This window comes from Giraffa tippelskirchi, chromosome 7 (genome assembly GCF_054371585.1).
Source record: "Giraffa tippelskirchi isolate mGirTip1 chromosome 7, T2T-mGirTip1v1.2.pri, whole genome shotgun sequence".
NCBI classification, from domain to species: Eukaryota; Metazoa; Chordata; class Mammalia; order Artiodactyla; family Giraffidae; genus Giraffa; species Giraffa tippelskirchi.
Window position 1 is genome coordinate 30,552,153 of NC_137281.1, and position 25,594 is coordinate 30,577,746.

Sequence of the window (25,594 nt, forward strand, 5' to 3'; positions counted from 1 at the left end):
TCTTAGAAAGGGTAAATGTATCAAAATCTTAAGAATTATATCACTTAGAAGACAGAGAAAGATTCAGTAGGGTCTAAATTTTATCTCTAATTTTTCTGTTCAGTATAAGCTTATTTGGATGGAATAAACTGTATGGCAAATAGTAAGATGAGGACGATGAGCATTTTTAGACCTCAGTAGAAAGACAATAAAAAAACACCACACAGACATTTTGCACATTTTTTTAGAGCAAGAGATATAAACATCTTTGTTGAGGGCAGATCCTTAAATAGAGATAACTCAATTTCATTTAAACATTAAAGAAAAAAATACAGAAAAGTGAAATTCAAGAAAATCATACTTGGAATCATAGAATCAGAGGACTTCAGAGCTAGAAAGGCCTTCAGGAATTTATCCCCATGTGGTCAAATTTTCTATTTTTTGATAGTAGTTTTATTGAGTTTCAATTTACATCATAAGATCTACCCATTTTAATTGTTCAATAATTTTAGTAAATTTAAAGATTTGTGCAATCATCATAACAATTCAGTTTTAGAAGCTTTCATTCATCCAAGATATTCCTTATACATATTTGCAGACAATCTTTGTTCCCATTCCCAACCCTAGGTAACAATTCTTCTACTTCGTGTCTCTACACATATCCCTATTTTGGACCCTTCAGACAAGCAGAATCATACAACATGTTATCTCTTGTGCCTGGCTTCTTTTACTTGGCATACTAACTTGGAGGTTCATCCATGCTGTAGCATATGTGGGTAGTTTGTTTCCTTTTCACTGCTGAATAATATTCAATTGCACCAACCCTTTGCATTTAAAGAGGAAGAAATTGAGACATCACTATTTCAAGTTCCTACAACATGTGTGGCCTCTCTGGATGTGAAATCAGACTCTGACACTGGATAATAAATGTCCTGACCTCATCCTAGCTGGTTCTGTTCACTGGGGAGACAATTTATCAGTGTATAACCTGTGAGTGATTTTGTGCGTGTGTGTGTGTGACTTTTCATATTAAGTTCAGAGCAACTGCCACTTAGCTAAACTATACAATTTGACCCTAGCTATTTCCCAGACATTTATGAAACCAAGTCCCCCTAAAACCAAGTTCCTCGGAGTGTTTGTAATTAACCTCTCTATTTATATATCTTTCCTCTCCAACTAGCTGTAAGCACAGTCAAGGAGGAAGAAATTTTCTTCTACTCTTCCAGGTTTTTCTTCTGGCTGGTCTAAGACTTAAACTGAGAGGATACAGGTCAACAGCAGAAAATCAGACAAAGGTTTAATAACATGTATACATGGGAGAGACCCTGGAGAACTAGGTAACTTGCCAAAATGGCAAAAAGCCTCACCTTCAACAAAAAGACAAGAGAAAGCTAGGGCAGTGGTTTGGATCTTCAAAGACGAGGAAGGCAATTCTCATGGGGATGGAGATGAAAAAGCAAATGTTTGGTAAACAAATGTTTGTTGGGCCCTGCAGAGACAGTGGGACACAGAGATGGCTTTTAACAAACAGACTCTGCTGGGTTCATCCCTGTTGGCACACCTAACTATACTATAACTGTCTATGGTGATGCCTCCCTGCTCAAAACAGATCCTTTAATTGAACTCTTTAGGCTGTTAGAGGGAAGGTCAAAGTTTCATCCTGAGTCTTGTGGGCCTGACAGTTTCTAACTCGAAATGATCCACATGAAAAGGAAACATTTTGGGGTGGCAGACTTTGCTCCCCTACAGCACTCTGACGTGAGGGAGCCCTCCAAGGCCTAGGGCCATAACTGCCACACAGAGCTCTGGCTACAAACCTATTTCACACTCTAATGTGGTGCTTTGTAAATAGAGAATCCCATCCAATATAACTATTCTGAGATCCCATAGGTAATGAGTACCAGAGAAAAGTAAATAATTCAGATTCTGTTTACTTCTGTACTTGGAACATTTCATGACAAAAGATAAGCTCCAAGTTTTATATGTTCTTGGATATTCAGGAAAGTTAGTCATAGTATTCTGCAATCTCCAAAGAATCTAAGGAAGGCTATCACTCTCTTTAATTAATCCCATTTGATTTTCATTTTATTAAGAACAACATGGTGATGCATGCTTGCCCTCTCACCTGATTTTAATTAGGTCTCATGAAACACAATTTGGAGAATCTGGTCATTCACCTCATTATTAAAGAAACAAGTTATTCTAAACCAAGTTTCTAATGAAAATCCTGTTGTCTAACCAATAGGCATGGTCTGCTCCTAGGTATTAAATATTTGCAAAATAGACATAAGCCATCAATTTCCAAGGTCATGTTAATATAAATATCCTTAATCGCAGATTTGTGACAATGAATAATTTTCATTTATACACTGATATGTTGATCAAATAATACATTCAGGCCGTTAAAACAGGTAAACTCAAGAGGAGGTAATGTTGTGGGTAGTAAAACACAAGATCTGTCAAACTTATGGGTTTCAAATTAGCTCACTTTCTCTTACCATATTTGTAGCCATGGGCATATTCCATTGCAACTGAACTCTCACTTGCAAGAGTAATAATTGTTTTGGGGGCTTCCCTCATAGCTCAGTTGGTAAAGAATCTGCCTGCAATGCAAGAGACCCTGGTTCAATTCCTGGGTACCGAAGATCTGCTGGAAAAGGGATGGGCTACCCACCCCAGCATTCTTGGGCCTCCCTTGTGGCTCAGCTGGTAAAGAATCCACCTGCAATGTGGGAGATAAGGGTTCGATCCCTGGGTTGGAAAGATCCCCTGGAGAAGGGAAAGGCTACCCACTCCAGTATTCTGGCCTGGAGAATTCCATGGACTAAGTCCATGGGGTTGCAAAGAGTCTGACACAACTGAGTGACTTTCATTTTCACTACACTTTCACTTTAGTTGCTCAGTGGTGTCTGACTCTTTGTGACCTCATTGGACTACACTCACCAGGCTCCTCTGTCCATGGAATTTTCCAGGGAAGAATAGTGGAGTGGGTTGCCATTTACTTCTTGGGGGAATCTTCCAGACCCAGAGATTGAACCCTGCCTCCTGCATTGGCAGGCAGGTTCTTTACCACAGAGCCACTTGGGAAACCCACAGATTAACAACCATATTACAAATTAAACATGTATGATAGTTACTGACCTCATCATAGTAAATTATTGTGTATCACTATAGCTGTTATTGAATTGAGGTTGTTCTTTGGATTTATTTTCTATTACTACTTTTAGAAATTTTCACCAGGCATGGAATTCCTGAGATATTATATTCTAAATATTCTATCCTTGGTCCATCAACGTAAAATATTCCAAAATTTCAATCACAAATTGCTACTGCTTTCTGAAGAAGCATAGAATCCTGTTTCATCCATGTGACCCGACTTTCAGATTAGACAATATGATAAGTAAGGTATTCAATCTTACAATGCAATTTGAGCCTTCAAAACTATTGTAACCCATGGTATTTCTAATTGATATAAAAGAAAATTGGATAGTTTCATACTATTCCCTAAGTATATTTTAATTAATATCATCATGTGTCTTACCATAAATTTTAATTTCATTAAAAAGTGAAAAATTCAAATGGGAATGCAATACAGATTAGAAAGTACTGGGGAGAACAGGAGGGAGAATGTATATACTTACAGGTGTAGGTAGAAGTGGTAGAAAGAATATTTTTATTCAATCTAATGCAACACCATCAAAATTGCAATTTCATTGAGGAATACATAAAAGCTCAAGATAAAAGTTATGATCATGCTTCAAAATGTACAAACTTCTAAAAAAATAAGAACTAAGGCAACCTTGGGACTTTCCCAGTGGTCCAGTGGCTAAAACTCTGAGTTTCCAATGCAGGGGCCCTGGGTTCAATCTCTGATCTGGGAACTAGATCCCCCTGAGCCACAACTAAAGATCCCACATGCCACGATGAAAATTGATGATTCCGAATGCCACAACTAAGAGCCAGCACAACCAAATAAATAAATAAATATTCAAAATAAAGGCAACCTATGGAATGGAATGAAATATTTGCAAACTATATATCTGATAAGGGATCAATACCCAGAATATGTAAAAAAAAAAACAAACCTACAAGTCAACAACAACCAAAATAGCCTAATTCAAAAATGAACAAAGGACATTAACAGACATTTCTCCAAAGATACACAAATGGACAACAAGCATATGAAAAGATGTTCAACACCACTAAACAATGGGGAAATGCAAATCAAAACCACAATGATACATCATCTCACAGCCATTAGGCTGATCACTATTAAAAACAAATGAACATTCAGAAAATAATAAATGTTTGCAGGATGCAAGAGAAAACGGAACCCCTGTACATTGTTGGTAAAAATATTAAAAGGTGCATCTGCTATGGAAAACAGTATGTGGTTTCTTAAAAATTAAAAAGAGAATTATCATACATGCTAGCAATTCCACTTTTGGGCATATATCCAAAATAATTCAAAACAGGATCTTAAAGATACAAATATATGCACATCCATACTCAATGCAGTATTATTCAAAATAGCTGAAAGATGAAAGCAATCTAAATATCCACCAACAAATGAATGAATAAAAGTCATTATATTTACATACAATGGAACATTATTCAGCCTTTAAAAGAAAATTCTGTTACAGAATGCAACATTCATTAACTTTGAGGATATTATGTTGAGTGAAATAAGTCAGTCACAAAATGACAAATACTGCATGATTCTACTTATATAAGATATCTAAAACAGCCAAACTCTTTGAAACAGAAAGTAGAATGGTGATTGTCAAGGGCTGAGAGAGGGAGAAATGGGGAATTGATGTTCAGTGGATATGGAGTTTCAGTTTTGCACAATGAAAAAGTTTAAGAGACTTATTGCCAACAATGTGCATATACTTAAAAATACCATATACTTTAAAATGGTTAAGACAATAATTATAAGTTTTTGTTTTTTTTTTTTTAACTGCAAAAACAACGGAGTATCCAACTGTATGGAAACAGTATACTATTACATGTTTCACAGATTGGAAATTTCATTTATTAATTGGCCAAATCATTCTGGAATACAGATCCTGCCACACAAATATTCCTTAAGGAACTGTAGTATTTAAGAGCACTAAGTTTGTATAGCCCATATCTCTTCTCCAACAATATAGATAATAGATAGCAAAGGGAATACATAAGCATGCTCTCTGGTTTACTTATCAGGAAATTAAAAATATATATATATATCCATTTCTGTTACTCACTTTTTGCGGAACTTCAGAAGATTCAAATGATTTGTATTTTTCCCTGAACACCAAGTTAAGGATTTGAGAAAAAATATTATCTGTGAAGCAGCCCTTGTTACACCTTCAAAGAGTTCTGGGACTCTAGCTTGTTTCTATGCGTAAACAAATGTAATGTAAATGTGCTTTCTCCTCTGTGGATTATTTAGAGGTACTGAGGGAAACCTGAGGGGTGTCACATTCCAAAACATTATCAGGAAGCTATGGAATTTGCTGTTTCAACCCAAGTCTGATTATACCCTGACTGCTCTCTAGTTCTTGTCTCCTTCTGAATTCCCCATGTCCCCTCTTTGGTATGCTCATTAATCTACCTGGAATACAGCTTTCAGGTTCAGTCATACAGTGATTTACTTGGGAAGTATAGTGCAGAGTCCACAATGGAGACTTAATTTCAACTCAATGCAGAAAGAATTTCATAGTAAGTGCTTTTCAGCCATGAATGAAAAGTTACTGCAAAGGATACTGTAAAAATCTTCTTTCAGCAGTCCAAGTAAGATGCAAAGAAATCTCTTAGGAAAGGTGAAATGTTTGGAGAAATGTTTCTCTCATCTTGCAAACCATATTTTACAACTGGGTAGTTTTCCTCTGGTGAGAACAAGTTTCTCTCACAGGAGGTTGATGACCTCTTAAAAAAAAAAAAAATCAGAGAGGAAAAAGCCAAAGATATAACAATACAGAAAAAGATACACAGAAAACAGTACAATTTTGTTTTTTTTCTCCTACACAGACACACACACATATGTGAGAACACGCACATAAATTATCATTGACATTTCAAACACTATATACCTAAGTGCATTTTAAATAAGTCAAAATCTTAATCATTCTTTTTATTCACTCTATTACTTATTCATGCTTTAATCTATCACAAAGATCAATATTTTGTGAATTGTTGTGCAGTTGCCCCAAATTTCAACTTGTTAAAAAAGATTTTTCTTGTACTTGTTTGCTACATATTAAATTATACTTCATTTAGATACCCAGTAACCAGTTAATGGCTTTAGACTACCTCTTCAATATTAAATGCTGGCAATTTTATGCACAATAAGAAATGCAATCATCTGCCACAGCTGTGAAGCATGCAGTCATAAACATCCAGTCATTATAAACTGGTGTCGTGTCATTCAACAGGGCTACCCGGAGGTTGTTTCATATTTAGTAAAGTGATACAATGATTTATTAATCCCGTGGGAAAAAAAAATAATACAAATTCTGTACCATCCACAAATCCTCTAATTTCCTACAGTGGATTTGCATACAGCGACACCATCTTTTGGCTAAAAGAGGTGTATATAGACACCTTACCAGAGTAGGGACCTCAGTAAGTGCTACTTTTATTTTCCTGCACACAAACAGGTTAGACTCTTCAGCAGGCTCTTTTCTTCCTCTTGTCAAGCTTTCTCTGAGCATCTGTCATTATTTCAGCATCTGGAGGGGCAGATAAGCTGCTCCAATTGGAACACTGCAGTCAGCAACTTTCTCCAGGAAAAGAAATTTGTCACTTCGGCAAAGCATCCGTCTTCTGCCAGCTTTTGACTTCCTATCCTCGGGCCAGACCCAAAAATCAGGCCTCCCAGTTTGTAGGGCTGCTGTGCTGTGGATTAATTCAGCTATGGAGAAAAGGATGACAAAGGGTGGAAAGATCATGATTAACTCAAATTAATTTCTAGGACAGCAGGAAACCCATCTCAATATGATATAAAGATTTAATCTTAACCTGATATCTCACCAGACATTATACATGACTTCCTTCTTAAAGAAATATTGAATGTTCCTCTGCATTTTCCCCTGACAATAGCTTGGACTGTCATTGAGCTGCTTTGATCAGAGGGAAAGGTCATCTTTTTAGATTAACCAGAAAGTTAACAGTTGCTAATTTAAGGTGTGATATTAAAAAATTTCACAAATCACCAATTCCTTACTGTAGACATTCAATTAAAGTGACAGTAGAGCTACACACACAAATTGTATTTTGAAGGCAAATCTGTTCAGATTCTTTCTCTGATTAGAACCACTCACTGACTCTTTTTCCCCAGAGAGTATCTGGTTGCTTTTATGAGCATGTCAAGGGGTCCTGCCTTCTGGCTCCTGTTGGATTCTCCATGCTTGTGTCCTATCCTTGCTGTAGTGAATTTCTCTATGTCATGTCCCCTTGCCAACGTGCATCTTTTTTCTAATTCTAGGAGGGCTTTCAGACAAAAGAATGCTTCTCAAAATCAATGTGCATTCAAATCATTGAGGAATCTTGATAAAATGAAGGTTTTGATTCAATATTTCTGGAGCAGGGTCTTAGACTGTGTATTTGTAACAAGTTTCCAGGTGATGCTAATATTGTTGAGACCTGTAGGACACTCTGAGTACCATGGTCTCAGAGCACTTATTTTCAACGCAGGAATGATTTTGCTCCCCAGGGCCATTCGGAACCCTTTGGAGACTTTTTCTTTGTCATGCCTTGGGCAAAGGGAGGGGAGTACTGGCATCTAGTAGTTAATGACCAAGAATATTACTAAACATTGTACAATCCCCAGGACCGTCAATCATGACAAAGGTTTACTCAGGCCAAAAGGTCAGTATGAAGCTGAAAAATCTTGATCTAGAGGGCATCTAGTCTTTAGGAACCAGCTCAGTTATCACCTATTCTCTGAATAAGTGCCTTCTTGTTGTCCAGTTGCTAAGTCATGTCTCTTTGCAGCCCCATGGACTGTAGTATGCTAGGCTTCCCTGTCCTTCACTATCTCCCAAAGTTTGCTCAAACTCAAGTTCATTGAGTTGGTGATGCCATCCAACCATCTCATCCTATGTCGCCCCTTATCATCCTGCCCTCAATCTTTCCCAGCATCAGGGCCTTGTCTAATGAGTCGGCTCTTCGCATCAGGTGGCCAAGTGCCTAATCATACCTAACTGATTTTGGCTTCCCCTTCCATCCAACCCCATCACTCCCTCACAGACCTAATAAAGTATACATGTGGTTTAGCTCTACATTATCAGTTACTTCTTTACATGCATAATTTCACTTCAATTTGAGCATCTTGAATGCAATTATCATATCTGTGTCACAGTTCAGTTCAGTTGCTTAGTTGTGTCACACTCTGTGACCCCATGGACTACAGCATGCCAGGCTTTCCTGTCCATCACCAACTCCCAGAGTTTACTTAAACTCATGTCCATCGAGTCGGTGATGCCATCCAACCATCTCATCCTCTGTCATTCCCTTCTCTTCCCGCCTTCAATCTTTCCCAGCATCAGGGTCTTTTCCAGTGAGTCAGTTCTTCACACCAGGTGGCCAAAGTATTGCAGTTTCAGCTTCAGCATCAGTCCTTCCAATGAATATTCAGGACTGATTTCCTTTAGGATGGACTGGTTCGATCTCCTTGCCATCCAAGGGACTCTCAAGAGTCTTCTCCAACACCATAGTTCAAAAGCATCCATTCTTCAGCACTCAGCTTTCTTGATAGTCCAACTGTCACATCCATACATGACTATTGGAAAAACCATAGCTTTGACTAGATGGATCTTTGCGGGCAATGTCTCTGTTTTTTAATATGCTGTCTAGGTTGGCCATAACTTTTCTTCCAAAGAGAAAGTGTCTTTTAATTTCATGGCTGCAGCCACCATCTGCAGGGGATTTTGGAGCCCCAAAAAATAAAGTCTGTCACTATTTCCATTGTTTTCCTCTCTATTTGCCATGAAGTGATGGGGCCAGATGCCACGATCTTAGTTTTCTGAATGTTGAGTTTTAAGCCAACTTTTTCAGAGTACACAGGACCTATTTTGTCGTTGCTGGCTTTAGGGCACTTTTCCATGTGAACTAATATGAGATGTTGAAAGAAAATGAGATCATTAAAGTTTGCAAAATTCAATTTAGCCATCATAAACAAAAGGTAAAACAAGAAGGTGCCATTTAGTTGAATCTATCAAGAATTTACTGTTCTGATAAGAGTTGAGGAAAACTTATTCCACTTGCTCATAAAAATGTGACAGGTTCATGTTACTCGGAGATAAATAACTGATAGTCTTTAAAATATACCTGTTCTTTGATCATCTCTAAGAGATGACTTTTCACCAGTTGATCTGGAGTTGAAGGAGTCCACCAACAGAGAAGGAATTCTTATCCACATGTATATGATAGAATTTAGGAGGTCTGTGAATTCTGAGGGGAAAAAACACACCTAATTTAGAATTTTTTTATGTTTAATGAAGGAAACAAAGCACAGAGTCTTTTATACACTGTCATTCATTGCCACCACAAATGTCTTATCTTATTACTGAGTTTCAAACACCTTGAAATATTGTTTATAATAATGCTACTTAAAAATCATAGCATTTGAGAAATTACTTAATATTGTAATGAGGAAGCTCTTACATTTCTACACCATGACTAAAACACTTTGATAGTTTTATTTCAACATGGTTAACTTTCTTTGTAATCCTGTTTCTTCACCTAAAAATATTATTTTAATAGTTATTCCATCCACTGCATGGAACACCAAGAAAAGAATGAAAATCCTAACCCCATCCTGAAGACTCTTCTTCAAACCCTGTCCGTTTGACTAATTCATATGTAGGAAAATATTTCATGACTATAGTTTCACTGTAGAACTTTATTAAAGTTCTTTTTCAATGGGTATTCAGAAAACTCTGTGTAAGGGACACTCCGCAAAAGACAAATGACTATATAACATACTGTATTAGTTGTCTATTGCTGCATAAGAGATTCCCCAAAATTTATAAGCTTAAGACAACACAAATATATTATCTTACAGTTCTGTAAGTCTGAAATCTGACACAAATTTCATCAGGCTAAAATTGAGGTGTCAGCAAATTATATTCCCATCCCAAAGGCTCCAGGGGAGAATCTATTTCTTCCTTGATGGGTTGTTAGCATAATTCAGCTTCTTGGAGTTGCAGGAATGAGGTCCCTGTTTTACTTGCTCTTTATAAGATGAGAGCTATTCATTCCTTTCCTTGGCTAATGGCCCCATCCTATATATTCAAAACCACCAAGAGCCAGTCTAGTATTTCTTATATCACATCTCTCTTCTTCCATTATTTTTCAGTTTTGAGAACTCATGTGATTCGGACAAAGCTCCCTATTTCAAGACCTGTAACCTTACCTTCATCTGAAAAGTTTCTTTTGCCATATAAATAATATATTTACAGATACTGGGGATTAGGATGTGGCCTCTCTATTCCAGGTGCCTACAAGTATCTCTAGAGACACTTTGTCTTTCAGTTTCATTAATATTTCATCATTACTAAGTGAGGGTGCCTGCATCTTATGTCAACCAATGAAAATTAAATTAATTTTATTATTAAAGTAATATATGTGTGTGTGCTCAGCTGCTTAGTCATGTCTGACTCTTTGTGACCCCATGGACTGTAGCCCACCAAGCTCTTCTATCCTGGGGATTTCCCAGGCAAGAACACCTGAGTGGTTGCCATTTTTCTCTACGGGATCTTCATATCCCAGAGATTGAACCTGCATCTCCTGTGTCTCCTGAATTACAGGCAGATTTTTTGCCCACTGAGCCATTGGGTAATACATGTAGAGCTATTATAATCAGTTCTGAGATAATATTCTTAGTAAAGAGAGGATAAAGATCTTTGCTAATATGCTTCTTTCAAGTTTTTTTTCTAAATCGTCTTTTCCTAAATTCTATTAATCCACAGATCTGTGTGGTTTTATAGCTCTCAATATCGTTTGAATATTGTGCTTGTTGTCTTTTTAAAATATTTGATGTCTATGTACAGTGTTAGCACATGCCATTTCAGAAGTAAAATGTTGGAAATTACCTGATGAAAGGTAGCTTTATTTTCCAATTTTGGACTGTGTTTATAGGGAGAACCCTATAAAAGTAAAGAGATTAAAGAACATGTAGTTCAGTGATAAATTATCCTTCTCAATAATTATCTACATTTATTGGATGACAATTACCCAAAAAATTTAAAGACACATACCTACTGAATACATAGGACATATAAACTCATGATATTAGTAAAACCCTAATTTTTGCATTTTTGAATACTACCCTAACCTGACAAAGTAGCTTATTCAGAAAGTTAACAAAGTCTTCAGCATATTTGAGTCAGAGTGTACACTGGCCACAACTTAAGAGCGGCACAACAACAACAAAAAAACCTGTCAGAGGAGAGAGATTCAATTTGTAGCAGAGCTCCTTCTTGGGGGACCACAGGTAAAAGTAGAAAATGAAATAAAATACTAGTTACAAAAAAGGAATGCCAAAAGCAGTTCATGACATCCTGTAGAAAATAACCCTTTAGCCACTGCACAAATCACTCTCTTTCTCTTTACTGCTTTTTAAACCAGCAAAGAGGATGTGTAAAGGATCTTTGGAACTGAGAGCGAGTTTCACTAATGAGTCTCCTGATGCTGTCCCAGTGATGGACACAGCAGAATTCCATCAATAAAACATTAAGATAAAGCACCTACAGCCCTTTAGGTAGCAGCCAGATCTCATTCCAGGGACTTGCATTTTGTGTCAATTAAGGAGCAAATTTCAATGAAACTGACTTTGCTCAGGCTCGTAGGACACCTCTGGCAAACATTAGCACAACAGTCACCATCATATTTTTTGTGCCTCTCAGGTCCATGTGCAATGACTATCTCTCTTATTTTTCATTGGCATACTGTTGTTCTAATGGACTCACAAAGACTTGCATTTAAGTCCCAACTGAGCTTGTTGGACACTGAAATGGAGTAACAGGCACAAGTATTTTCCAAACCTGTATTTTCTCCATTTATTAGTAAACCTCTCAACTCTTTTCTTCTTTGCCTCCATCAGGAGTTTCAAGACAACCCCGTAAGGCAAGATAAAAATGTTCTTATTTATTAAACTAATGCTTCTATAAATAAATTTGAATTCCAGGTGCCTTCTGGGGCATCGCTTTCTCCTGTTTGGTTCTTGAATTCCAGAAAAAGCAATAATAGTGAAAGAATTGCTATTAACACTAACTCAGTCTGTTTCTTTATTTGTTACAGCAGCAAATATTCCATAATGTAAATATTAGGATTGAATTTACACTGAAAATCAGTATATTTTTATGTTTCTTGTTACACCTAAATTAACTAACGGGTTTTTGTTGAAGGGATCTCTTCTTCTGATTCAATTGTAGTTAGAATCATAAAATTATATGGTTTTGTATTTGGGGATCTCATTCACTTAATTTGCATAAACCACCATTTTGATATGTCTAAAAAACAAATTTACATTTTTTTTTTCATGTAACGAGCCTCATCAAGAAAAGCTTTGGATATTCAGGTAAGCATAATTTGTCTTTGCTGTCTCATTAGTTTAGGGTGTGATTTACCTGCCTTTTCTGAAATATCTGAGTATGCCCTCATTAAATAAACATGAAAGTGACAGACCAAGCAAACATTTTAATCTCACGAAGAGAACAGGTATGCAGAACAGAAGTTAGACAGCACCCCCACTCTCATTCACCCTGCAATGTACTGAATTCAAATACTGCCCATGAAAAGATTCAAGCTCAACATCTTCCCCAGAGACACAGCACTGCCACCAGCAACCTCTCACTAGCAGTAGGTCTTTTACCTCTGACACTTCCTAAGGCTCTGTCACCATCAGCAAAAACTCTCCACACATGCTCCTTTTCCCTCTCCCATGACTGCTCCAGTTACAAAACAATTTGAAACTTGGGAAATTCAGAGCAAGAAACAGTGTCTTTGATATCACATCCCATTCTACATACAGCAGAAACACATTTTACTTAAGGACTGAAGATGCCCAGTTGTTTACTGATCTGAAGAGTGACCTGGGGACAGAATTAAATTCAGGGATTCTGTTTAGAATGTCTTCTAATACACTGTTATGCATTTTTAGGATTCAGAAGAACATGATATTAGAAGATTGTGTTGTTAGTGAATTACAGACATGAATAGGTTGAAAATGGACAATAATGAAGGAAGGTAATCCGTTTCAGACCAAAAATTGTTCTGCACAAATCAGAAGACTTTGCCTCTGTAAGATGGAACAAGGGGAATCATCCTATTCAATATTTTCTTAAGAGAGAGGGCACAAAACTGGGTTCATAGGAGTGCCTTTCCCAAGTCAAGCTTTCAAAGAATGTTTTTATTGATTACCTCTCAGGGCCTTGCATGTAACATATCACTCAGTACTTCAGGAACCAGAGATGTGACTGCCTACTCTGAGTTTTGTTGGGCATTCAGCTCTGAGCAAAGCAGAAATAATTCTTGTGTTCACAGTCTTTTCTGTCAAATGAAAGGAGAAAAAAAATTAAAGATATGAGTACATAGCTAATTATACATTTTAACTGTACTAAGCCCTTTTTTGAAATGAATTACAAGTTGAAATGAGATAAGAAGAGAGTTGCTGGAATAGGTCAAAGAAAGTCCATTTTGAGGAGTGAGAATTTAAAATCTAAAAGTTAAACAGAATTAGACCAAATCCCCTTCCCCAAAAAAGGGAAAGGATAGGAAAATGATCTAAGCAGATAGAGCAGCCAATGTAAAGTCCTGTAAATGGTAAGGAGGACAGTATATCTGAAGATTTATATGGAGGCCAAGAGGTCTTGAGAGTTTCAAGAGATGTGGGAAGTATTACAATAGATTGGTGACTCATGAAAAACCTGCCTATGGAAGACCATACTTCAAAGATCGGTCCTCTAATCCCAATTCCATTGCTATGGTTTGTTAACTTCTAAAATCATTTCCCATTTGTATGCAATATGACACAGAAAACACTTGGAACTCAGAAGCACTTTACATTTCCACAATCTCTACACATAGATTTGGTGCTTTTCTTGAAAACTTCCATTTTGATTGTATAATCAAAACCACTGGCAGATATTGCCAGTTAAGTAGAATTAAGCAAATTAAGCTACATTCCATCAAAACACAATGCTCTCAGCCAGCATACAATCCCCTATCATCAAACAGTTTGCAGTGAGCATGTATTTTGCAAGTTTCACTATCTCAATCTGTATTTGCCCTCAAACCTTCCTCAGGGCTCTGTCTACATTGTCAAATGAGGAGTTGAGCCATCACCATGGGAAGGGTATTGACGGAGACAGTTCAGGGCAAATGAGTCCCCTTTTCCCAGATTCGGCTCTGTAATAGTCCTGTGTCTCCTCTTCAATTTGCTTGCATAAACAGAGCCTGAGGGCAACTGTGAGACTGGTAGATACTCCAACTGTGTCTCAAATAGTATTACAGATATAAGGTCTTGTCTACAAAGCATATTTGACCCATAACATTTCAGTATTGAAATGAGAGGGTGGAGAGATTCTTCTGTAACTTTTTTTGTTGTTATATTTAAAGAAACTGAGGCTTAAAATTTTTCATTCATTAGTGCTATTGTATGGTGCCACCAAGACACTCCCTGGTGGGAACAGAAGTGACATACACGTACCTTGACTCCAGTTCAGACTTTTCCCTCGGCATCCATGTATTATGACTGGAATTCATTCATCCAACAACTATTAGCAAACCCTCAGTATTTACGGGGGAGCCTGGTGGGCTGCCGTCTATGCGGTCGCACAGAGTTGGACACAACTGAAGCAACTTAGCAGCAGCAGCAGCAGTATTTATCAGCCCATATAGGAGTCTTGGAAGACAGATAACCATAGCTACCCACAGCTTACTCTGTGGGGGTAGGAGTTGTGTTCAGAGATTTACATGTATTACTAATTCTTCTCACTGCCATACTATGCTTAGGAGGGAGACGTGATTATTAACCCCAGTGTATATAACAGGAGACTGAAAATTTTAAGTCTGAGTAGCTTCTCCCCCAAATCACACAGCTGTTAAGTGGTTAACAGAATTTCACCCCCAGCCTGAAGTCTTAAGCATTATGCAATTCTGCCCATGCATCATGCAAGTATGATTTGGCTATTTGTCTGGGGTGGGGGGTGGAGAGTTGACATATTTGATAAACATTCATGAAATTCTACCATGTGTCTGGAATTGTGTTTCTTGCTGAAGATACAAAGGGAACACAACACATATTTGTTACAAAGCTTATAGCTCAGCAGGTGAATGGGATATTAAGCAAAAAAATGACACCAAAGTAGTTAAGTACTAAGAGTACTTTTTATAGTACCTTAAATGTACTAAAGATTAATAGGAGGTACTGTAAAACAGTGTAAGAGTAGCTGTCCATTGATATCACAGGGAGGTGGCTGTCAAGATGAGACTTAAAGGAAGAAAGAGAATTTACACCAGGAAAAGAGAAGACAAGAAAAGAAGGAGAAGGAATTGTGGGTGTACAGGTGCTGGGTTGCAAAAGGGCTTCATATGAAGCACAGAGATGGCCAGTGTGATCATGATGTACTAAACACTGGGAGAAATGTGCAAAACAGAGCTAAAGAGAAAAGTGAAGTGTGCCAAGAGCATGCAGATCCTTTTAGGGCTAGTGAAAGATTCTAGTCTTTTCCTATAACGTGTTACATGGCTATTGGGAGTTTTAGTAAGAGGGTATCCTCATAAGATTTATGCTTTAAGAATAACTTGATTGCCATGAAGTAAAGGGATTACAGAGGGACAAGAGTGTAACTTTTCAAGCACTGACATTTCATTTTTCTACTAGATGTTAGCAACCTGGAATACAAACAGAGAAGGACAAGAACGTTTGGCAAAGGCTCTAGAAATCATGCCATTTAAATACTCTGGAAAGAAATGGGCATGCTTACTTCCTTCGAGAAAGAGAATTAAGAGAAAGTGGGTCTTTTATGGGAGGTAGGAGATGGAAACAATGAGCTGTATTTCTAAGGAGACATATTTCAGCTCAGTAGTCATTTTTATACTCAGACAGAGTCAATAAAATAATGGGCAGCTCTGTGACATTGTCAGTTCTCTGGCCCTAAAGACATTCAAGGAGACATGATGTATTTCTGCTTCTCGGGATGTTGTACAACTGGGTCCATAACTGGCATGAACTTTTGGACAAGGTGTCCTCCTCCAAAATTGGTTCAGATGCTAAGATTTTTAATTTACAAATCTGAATGTTCAACAGCAACCTACTGCTAGAGACAAAATAACATAATTTCTCTGTATGTGGAATTCAGATGGAATTTTTATCTTATTTACAAAGGGAGGGTCATTTTGCTGAAAGACACTCTGACAGATTTTCCTACACAAAAGTCTTGACTTCCTGGATTCAGCTTGGTCCCTGCCTAGAACTGGCAACAAGCCACAGAATTAGCATAAAGATAGAGCTTCGATTTAAGACATATCTTATTGCTTTTCTGCTTATATCCTACCAGTGAAAATGCAAATACTGTAATTAATAATGCTTTCTATTATTATCTTTATAAAACATTAAATATTTAAATCCAAAGTAAATTTTTCTTTGGTTCAGTTCATTACCTGTAACTTATTTCATTCTTTCTCTACTTTTCCTTCTTTCTTCCACACTCACTGTACTTCTTCCTTGACATTGCTGGAGTCATCTTTCTTATGTATACATTTCTTTTCACCACTCCCATATTTAAGACACACATACATAGAAATTTTCTTCCCAGTGCTTACAGTGTAAACTCTATATAAATTTATATAGATTTTATCCTGATATAAATTACCCTTTGTAATTTTATCTAATGTTTCTGATAATTCTCACATACATCCCTTCTGTTTTTATTCAGTACAGTGTATTCACACTATTGTGAACTACTATTATTTTTCAAGCAAAAAAAGCATAGTAATTGGTATAGTATTAATATGTTAGTATTAAAATAGTTTTAGTTATAGTAAAAGCCATGGCTGCCATTTAAGAACCTCATATGAACCAGATATTTTAATATGACTTTTCATTTATTTTTTTCATCTAGTCAACATATACTTATTAAAGATCACTCTCTGGCAGCTGATCCAGGAAGTTGAGGTAATGCAGTAAACAAAACAGGTGATGTCCCTGTTATATGGAATTTATATTCCAATGAGTCATGATATCACATTTTACAGAGATAGGTATTATTCAGTATTGTCTCTTCCCTTTTCAGTTTCTTTCCTAGCCTAAGCATCTATACATATATAATATCCCTTGGAAAAAGTATAAATAAACTTTTTCCATATGCCCCCTAAATCAAAATACTAATTGCTTAAATAAGGGACACACATTTGATATGCCTGTTAAGACCAATTACTGCTGCCAGAATAGAAATATGGGCTTTTAAACCTGTTTTGATTGAATAACCTACATTGTCGAGGAAGTCTGCAGACTGGACCGTATCTTTGAAGCCTCACCTCCACCACCTGTGCTCATGTGAATGGCATGCCATCATGTCTCTCTCCTTCAAGTGGAGATCATTTCATTCTTAATATAGTCAGGTAGCAGAGTGCTTGTCACCCTGGGAAATGCAAAAAGTACAGAACCGGGGACTTTCTGGGTTGAGGAACAAAGTCCAAGGCAAACTCCCAGTGAGATTGTCAAAGGCAGCAGGTGAGGAGGTGTGAGAAGGTGTCACATGTTATCCGAAAGGAGGAAGAGTGATTGGCAAGGTCAGGCTATTTGCAGAGATAGCATTTGAGCCCAGTTCGATTGAGACTTAAAAGCTTAGATAAGTCAAAGGGCTGTGAGAGGGGGGTAAAAATGAGTCAAGCTTTTCCTTATGGGAAACTTGGTAAGAAAAAGAACTACCTATATTAGAGAAATTATATAAATAGAGAGGATATTGTAAAAGGAATCCAGTGTATAGCATTTAGAAATATTTTTAAAAGACACCTAATTGTACAAGATTTACAAAAGGATTAATTATGGGTATGTACAGAGAGGGGCACAACTTTGAAATATCCAAAGGGAGTATAACCAGCTAATATTAACAACTTCTTTTTTAAAAGCCTCATAAGGCAGTACTTTTCAAACATGATCCTTAAATCAGAATCACCTGGTAAATTTATTTTTGTTTGTTTAAAAAAAAAAATTCCTGCCCATTTCTCTTGCATAAAGATCTGTGAGGGTGGGTATAGTTGTTGTTGAGCACATTTTTTTAGCAGTAGGAGTTATGCCTTTTCTCACTGGTACAGAGCATCTTTGGTTCTTTGTGGTCTGTCCTGTGCCTACATTCTTCCTCAGCCGCATGCCCTATCTCAGGGTATTTTTCCACTGTGGACTCCATACTAAAGTCACAAACACACATGCTGGTAGCAAACTCCAGATCATCCATTCTTGATGAAGTTCCATTTTCGCCTTTCTGCCTGCAATATATTTTTTTAATCTTTTTTTTTATTGAGGGATAATTGCTCTACAGAATTTTGCTGTTTTATGTCAAACCTCAAAGTGAATCAGCCATAGGTATGTATATATATATACATATGTGTATATATATATATATATCCCCTCCCTTTTGAACCTCCCTTCCATCTCCCTCCCCATCTCACCCCTCTAGGTTGATACAGAGCCCCTGTTTGTGTTTCCTGAGCCATAAAGCAAATTCCCATTGGCTATCTATTTTACATATGGTAGTGTAAGTTTCCATGTTCCTCTTTCCATACATCTCACCCTCTCCTCCCCTCTCCCCATGTCCATAGGTCTATTCTCTATGTCTGTTTCTCCATTCTTGGCCTGTAAATAAATTCTTCAGTACCATTTTTCTAGATTTCATATATATGCATTAGAATATGATATTTATCTTTCACTTTCTGAATTAGTTCACACTGTATGATAGGTTCTAGGTTCATCCACTCATTAGAACTGACTCAATGTGTTCCTTTTTATGGCTGAGTAATATTACATTGTGTATATATACCACAACTTTTTTATGCATTCATCTGTCGATGGACATCTAGGTTGCTTTCATGTTCTAGCTATTGTAAATAGTGCAGCAATGAACAATGGGATACATGTGTCTTTTTCAATTTTGGTTTCCTCGGGGTATACGCCTAGGAGTGAGATTGCTGGGTCCTATGGTGGAGAAGGAAATGGCAACCCACTCCAGTACTCCTGCCTGGAAAATTCCATGGATGGAGGAGCTTGGTAGGCTACAGTCCAAGGGGTCACAAAGAGTCGGACACGACTGAGCAACTTCACTTTTTTCTTTCCATAGTTCCTTTTGGAGAAGGAAATGGCAACCCACTCCAGTGTTCTTTCCTGGAAAATCCTATGGACAGAGGGGCCTGGTGGGCTGCAGTCTATGGGGTTGCAAAGAGTCGGACACGACTGAGCAGCTAACACACACACACAGTGGTTTTATTCCTCGTTTTTTAAGGAATCTCCATACTGTCTTCCATAGTGGCTGTATCAATTTACATTCCCACCAACAGTGCAAGAGTGTTCCCTTTTCTCCACAGCCTCTCCAGCATTTATTGTTTGTGGACTTTTTGATGATGGCCATTCTGAACAGTGTGAGGTGATATCTCATTGTAGTTTTGATTTGCATTTCTCTAATAATGAGCAATGTTGAGCATCTTTTCATGTGTTTGTTAGCCATCTGTACGTCTTCTTTAGAGAAATGTCTATTTAGGCCTTTTTCCCACTTTTTGATTGGGTTGTTTGTTTTTCTGGTATTGAGTTGCATGAGCTGCTTGTATATTTTGGAAATTAATCCTTTGTCAGTTGTTTCATTTGTTATTATTTTCTTCCATTCTTAGGGTTGTCTTTTCAACTTGCTTATAGTTCCCATTGCTGTGCAAAAGCTTTTCAGTTTAATCAGGTCCCACTTATTTACTTTTATTTTTATTTCCATTACTCATAGAGGATCTTGCTTTGATTTATGTCATAAAGTGTTCTGCCTATATTTTCCTCTAAAGGTTTTATAGTTTCTGGTCTTACATTTAGGTCTTCAATGCATTTTGAGTTTATCTCTGTGTATGGTGTTAGGAAGTGTTCTAATTTCATTCTTTTACAAGTAGCTGTCCAGTTTTCCCAGTACTATTTACTGAAGAGGCTGTCTATGCCCCCATTGTATATTCTTACCTTTGTCAAAAATAAGTTACCCATAGGTGCATGGCTTTATTTCTGGGCTTTCTATCTTGTTCCATTGGTCTATATTTCTGTTTTTGTGCCAGTACAATATTGTCTTGATGACTGTAGCTTTGTAGTATAATCTGAAGTCAGGAAGGTTGATTCTTCCAGCTCCATTCTTCTTTCTCAAGACTGCTTTGGCTATTGGGGGTCTTTTGTGTTTCCATATGAATTGTGAATTTTTTTTTGTTCTAGATCTCTGAAAAATGCCATTGGTAATTTGATAGGGATCACATTGAATCTGTAGATTGCATTTGGTAGTACTGCCATTTTCAAAATATTGATTCTTCCTATGCAGGAACATGGAATATCTCTCCATCTTTTATGTCATTTTTGATTTCTTTCATAGTGTCTTGTAATTTTCTGTGTAGAGTTCTTTTGTCTCCTTAGGTAAGTTTATTCCTAGATATTTAATTCTTTTTGTTGCAATGGACAATGGGATTGTTTCATAAATTTCTCTGATTTTCATTGTTAGTATATAGAAATGCAACTAACTTTTGTGTATTGATTTTGTATCCTTCAACTTTGCTAAAATCATTTATTAGCTCTTGTAATTTTCTGATACTATCTTTAGGGTTTTCTATGCACAGTATCATGTCATCTGCAAACAGTGAGAGCTTTACTTCTTCTTTTCTGATCTAGATTCATTTATTTCTTATTCTTCTCTGATTGCTGTAGCTAGGACTTCCAGAACTATGTTGAATAACAGTGGTGAAAGTGGACACCCTTGTCTTATTCCTGATCTTAGGGGGAATACTTTCAGTTTTTCACCATTGAGAATAATGTTTGCTGTAGGCTTATCATATATGGCCTTTACTTAGTTGAGGTAGGTTTCTTCTACACCCATTTTTTGAAGAGTTTTAATCATAAATGGGTGCTGAATTTTGTCAAAGGCTTTTCTGCATCTATTGCAATTATCATATGGTTTTTATCTCTCAATTTGTTAATACCGTGTATCACATTGATTGATTTGCATATATTGAAGAATCCTTGTATCCCTGGAATAAACCCAACTTGATCATGGTGTATGAGCTTTTTGATGTGCTGCTGAATTCTGTTTGCTAAAATTTTGTTGAGGATTTTGCATCTATGTTCATCAGTGATATTGGCCTGAAGTTTTCTTTTTTCCTGTTGTATTTGTCTGGTTTTGGTATCAGGGTTATGATGGCCTCATAGGATGAGTTTGGAAGTTTCCCTTCCTCTGCAATTTTTTGAAAGAGTTTAGAAGGATAGGCATTCACTTTTCTCTAAATGTTTGATAGAATTCTCCTGTGAAGCCATCTGGTCCTGAGTTTTTGTTTTTGGGGGAGATTTTTGATCACAGCTTCAATTTCAGTGCTTGTAATTGGATTGTTCAAAATTTCTATTTCTTCCTGGTTCAGTCTTGGATGGTTTAACTTTCTAAGAATCTGTCCATTTCTTCAAGGTTATCCATTTTATTGTCATATAGTTGTTCATAATAGTCTTTTATAATCCTTTGTATTTCTGCATTGTCTGTTGTAAGCTCTCCTTTTTCATTTTTAATTTTGTTGATTTGATTTTTCTTTTTTTTTTTTCTTGATGAGTCTGGCTAAAAGCTTGTCAATTATGTTTACCTTCTCAAAGAACCAGATTTTTGTTTTATTGATCTTTACTATTGCTTCTTCCACTTCTTTTAAATTTATTTCTGCTCAGATCTTGATGATTTCTTTCCTTCTACTAATTTTTTTGATTTTTGTTGTTGTTGTTGTTCTTCTTCTTCTTCTTCTTTCTCCAGTTGTTTTAATGCAAAGTTAGGTTGCCTATTTGATGTTTTTCTTGTTTCTTGAGGTAGGATTGTATTGCTATAAACATCCCTCTTAGAACTGCTTTTGCTGCATCCCATAGGTTTTGAGTTGCCGTTCATTGTCATTTGTTTCTAGAAATTTATTGATTTCCCATTTGATTTCTTCAGTAACCTGTTTTGTATTTAGAAATGTGTTGTTTAATTTCCACGTGTTTGCTTTTGAATTCTGCCTTCCTCAAGTTGTTCCAGTGGTTTGTGTAAGCTTTTTATAGGGTGAGATTTGTGCTGAGTTTTTGTTTGTTTTTCCTCTGATGGGCAAGGCTGAGCGAGGTGGTAATCCTGTCTGCTGATGTTTTGGTTTGTATTTTTGTTTTGTTGTTTAGATGAGACATCCTGTACAGTGTGCTACTGGTGGTTGGGTGATGCTGGGTCTTATATTCAAGTAGTTTCCTTTGTGTGAGTTCTCACTATCTGATACTCCCTAGGGTTAGTTCTCTGGTAGTTTGGGGTCTTGGAGTCAGTGCTCCCACTCCAAAGGCTCAGGGCTTGATGTCTGGTCAGGAATAAAGATTCCACAAGTGGTTTTGTATGGCATTAAGTGAGATCAAATCAAATAACCAAAAATGAGAAACCAAAGATGAACCCAGACAAATGCCAATTACAAAATCAGGCAAATAATAATCAAAATAATGGAATATACACATATACATATACACCCATGAGCAAAGTGAAATCTCCAACAAAAATACAGTAGATTGACCTGGCAAACAATGTAAATCAAAAATTATATTTAACAGTTAAGAACAAAACTAACTAAAGCACCAACTGGAAACAAAACCAAAGCAAGGTGCCAGGTGGGGAATAAAGCAATAAAAATAAAACTAACAAATACGTTGAAAGGAAAGGAAAGAAAGAAAAGAAAGAAAATAGATATGGAAAGTTAAATAGAGGTAGATGAAGAAGATTTATATACATCAAAGATTAACTGCAAGGGGAAAAGAACAGTAGGAAAGGCAAACAAAGGAATTCATGTAGAAAAAATAAAATAGGCACAAAAATTTTTAAATTAAAATTATAAAAAAGAGAAAATGAAAAAAAATGGAGGAAAGAAAAAGAAAAAAAAAAAGGAAAACCCACAGAACTGCAAAAGCCCAATGTAGAGGCAGACATTTATAACAAAAATAAAAAGTATGACTGAATATACACATACACATATACACCCATAAGCAAAATCAAAACAGTCCAACTAAAATAAATACAATAAATTGACCTGGTGAACAAAGGAAACCAAAAATTATATCTACCAGAACAAAATTAACTAAAGCACAAACTGGAAAACAATACTAAAGCAAGTTGCCAATTGGGAAATAAATCAATGAAAATAAAACTAACAAATATGTTGAGAGGAAAGGAGAGAAAGAAAAGAAAGAATAGATATGCAAAGTTAAATAGCAGTAGATAAAGAAGATTTATATACGTTAAAGATTAACTGCAAGAGGAAAAGAACAGTAGAAAAAGAAAACAAAAGAACAAATGTAGAAAAAATAATAATAGGTTTAAAAAATTAAAAATTAAAATAAAAAAAAAAGGAAGGAAAACTCCACAGAACTGCCAAAGCCCAGTGTAGAGACAGAGGTTTATAACAACAATAAAAAATGTGACTGAGGGGAAAAAAAAAAAAACAAACTCAAAAGCTTAACTGGGTTTCTTAGTGCCAATAAAAACGACAACTACAACACAAGGGAGAAAAGAGAAAATGAAAAATAATCCAAAAGAATCTACAGAACAGGTCAAAACATAAGAATAATAAATGTTTTTCTTGAGTCACTGCTGTCAGAGTCCTTTCCCTCGCTGGAAGTCACAGTCTATCTTATTTGCCTAGGATGCCCTCCAACACTGTGCTGATCTCTGGACCTGCTGTGAGGGCAGCTCAGATTCGAATCTGGTCCTATTTCTGTGTGTTCTTGCCTCCAGTGTGTAGAGCTGTCAGAACTAGTGCGTTTTCTTTTGTCAAATCTCTCAATGGCCTTGTATATATTCCATAGACACAGAGTTTGTTTAGTCATCATGTGGATTTAATCTGCAGCACGTACAGCTGGTGGGAAGGTTTGGGGTCTTCTTCCTTGGCCACATTGCCCTGGTTTCAATTGTGGTTTTATTTCTACCTCTGAGGGTCGTCCACTGAGTTTGCTCCTGAGGCTGCCCTGGAGGGCTTGGGTTTGCCCCTGTGAGGGCCAGTTGTGGAGATGGTGCAGCTGCTTGGGCCACAGGGGTTCTGGCAGCACCAGGTACTCAGCGGGGTTAGCAGCTAGGGAAGCAGGAAATATAGTGCTCTAGAAGGGTATGGCAACTGGTATTGACCAAAACGCTCCAGTATTCTTGCCTGGAGAACCCCTTTTCTGACAGAGAAGCTTGGCAGGCCACAGTCTACAGGGTCGCAAAGAGTCAGACACGACCGAAGTGACCCTGCGTGCATAAACACAAGACTTTTATTTGCCTGTGGCAGCTCTGCCCCAGTGAGTGTTGAGGTGAAGGTGGCGCAGCTGCTTGGCTTGCGGGGACCCTGGCGGCACCAACTGTGCAGGGACATGGACTGCCTCCGCAGCAGGAGTTATGGCCTTAACAGAGTCTTTATTCGATCCTCTTGTAGCTGGCGATCAGAAGGCATCTTTGGCCAGTCTTTCTCCGTAGCTCCACCTGTTCAGGCACTTCGAGGGCTCCCTTGCCTGGGTTCCTTCTCTGTTGTTTGGCATGTTGGGCACATAGAGGGGCTCCCTGACTAGAGTCCTACTCTGTAGATCAGCGCATCAGGCACTTAAAGGGGCACCCTGGGTGGGGTCCTACTCTGTAGTTCAGTGCGTCAGGCGTTTGATGGGCCAGCCTCTCCACTGTTCAGCTGCGGATGCTGACATGTAGGAAGAGAGAGACTATGGTGATGGGTCCACCCCTCTACGCATGACTCAGTAGTATTGCCTTGTTTCCATGGCTGCCTGGCTTTCCTCCACTGGCATTTCCCACAACAATCTCCTTCCTCACATCCCCTCAATCCGTCTCTCCACAGTCAACAGCAGCCCTTGCCCTGGGATTGCGCCACAATAGCTGAACTCCAGCTCCCAGCCCCTGCGCCTTCCAGGGGACCAGCATTCCTGTCTAGGGTATGTATGGCTGCTGCAAGGACTGTCTGATTCTCATTCCCTTTAGGCTGCCACAGATCAGCTGTTTCACTCTTAGCCTTAAATGTTTCTCCTCTGACTCAGACAGTTACCCTAATGTGGGGATTGGACTCCTGCTTCAGTTCCTCCACCTGCCAAGGGCAGGTCCAGTCCTACTAACACTCCTGTTTTTTCCCCTAGTTCCTTCATCCTACTGAGTTTTGCGTGGTTCTATATATTCTTTTCCACTGGTCAGGTACTCCTGTCCACTCTCAGCTGGTGTTCTGCATGCACTTCTGTGTCTGAAGCTGTATTCCTTATGTATCTGTGGAGAGAGGTGTACTCCACGTCCACCTACTCCTCCGCCATCTTCATATGTCCTGCCTGCAATATCTTCCAAACTTCTCTTCTCCTTTCAAAACTCAACTTTGTCCAATGGCTAAGACTCCACACTTG

The 25,594-nt window shown here is 37.6% G+C and overlaps 1 protein-coding gene across 2 annotated transcripts in view; it reads right to left on the reverse strand.

Annotated features, from left to right (window-relative positions):
- Nucleotides 1-4,918: 4,918 nt before the first annotated feature.
- Nucleotides 4,919-25,594, reverse strand: part of LOC145514261 (uncharacterized) — a 261,315-nt gene continuing 240,639 nt past the window's right edge. The window contains exons 14-19 of one of the 2 annotated variants that reach the window (XR_014059995.1): nt 13,387-13,515; nt 11,058-11,111; nt 8,257-9,414; nt 6,570-6,874; nt 5,728-5,889; nt 4,919-5,268 (exon numbers count right to left, since the gene is read on the reverse strand). Coding sequence is in view for 1 of the 2 variants with exons in the window: in XM_081511601.1 (XP_081367727.1) it covers nt 6,681-6,874; nt 9,292-9,414 (317 nt within the window). In the remaining variant the exon portion in view is untranslated. The remainder of the gene's footprint in view (nt 5,269-5,727; nt 5,890-6,569; nt 6,875-8,256; nt 9,415-11,057; nt 11,112-13,386; nt 13,516-25,594) is intronic. The other variant, XM_081511601.1, reaches the window with a different exon arrangement.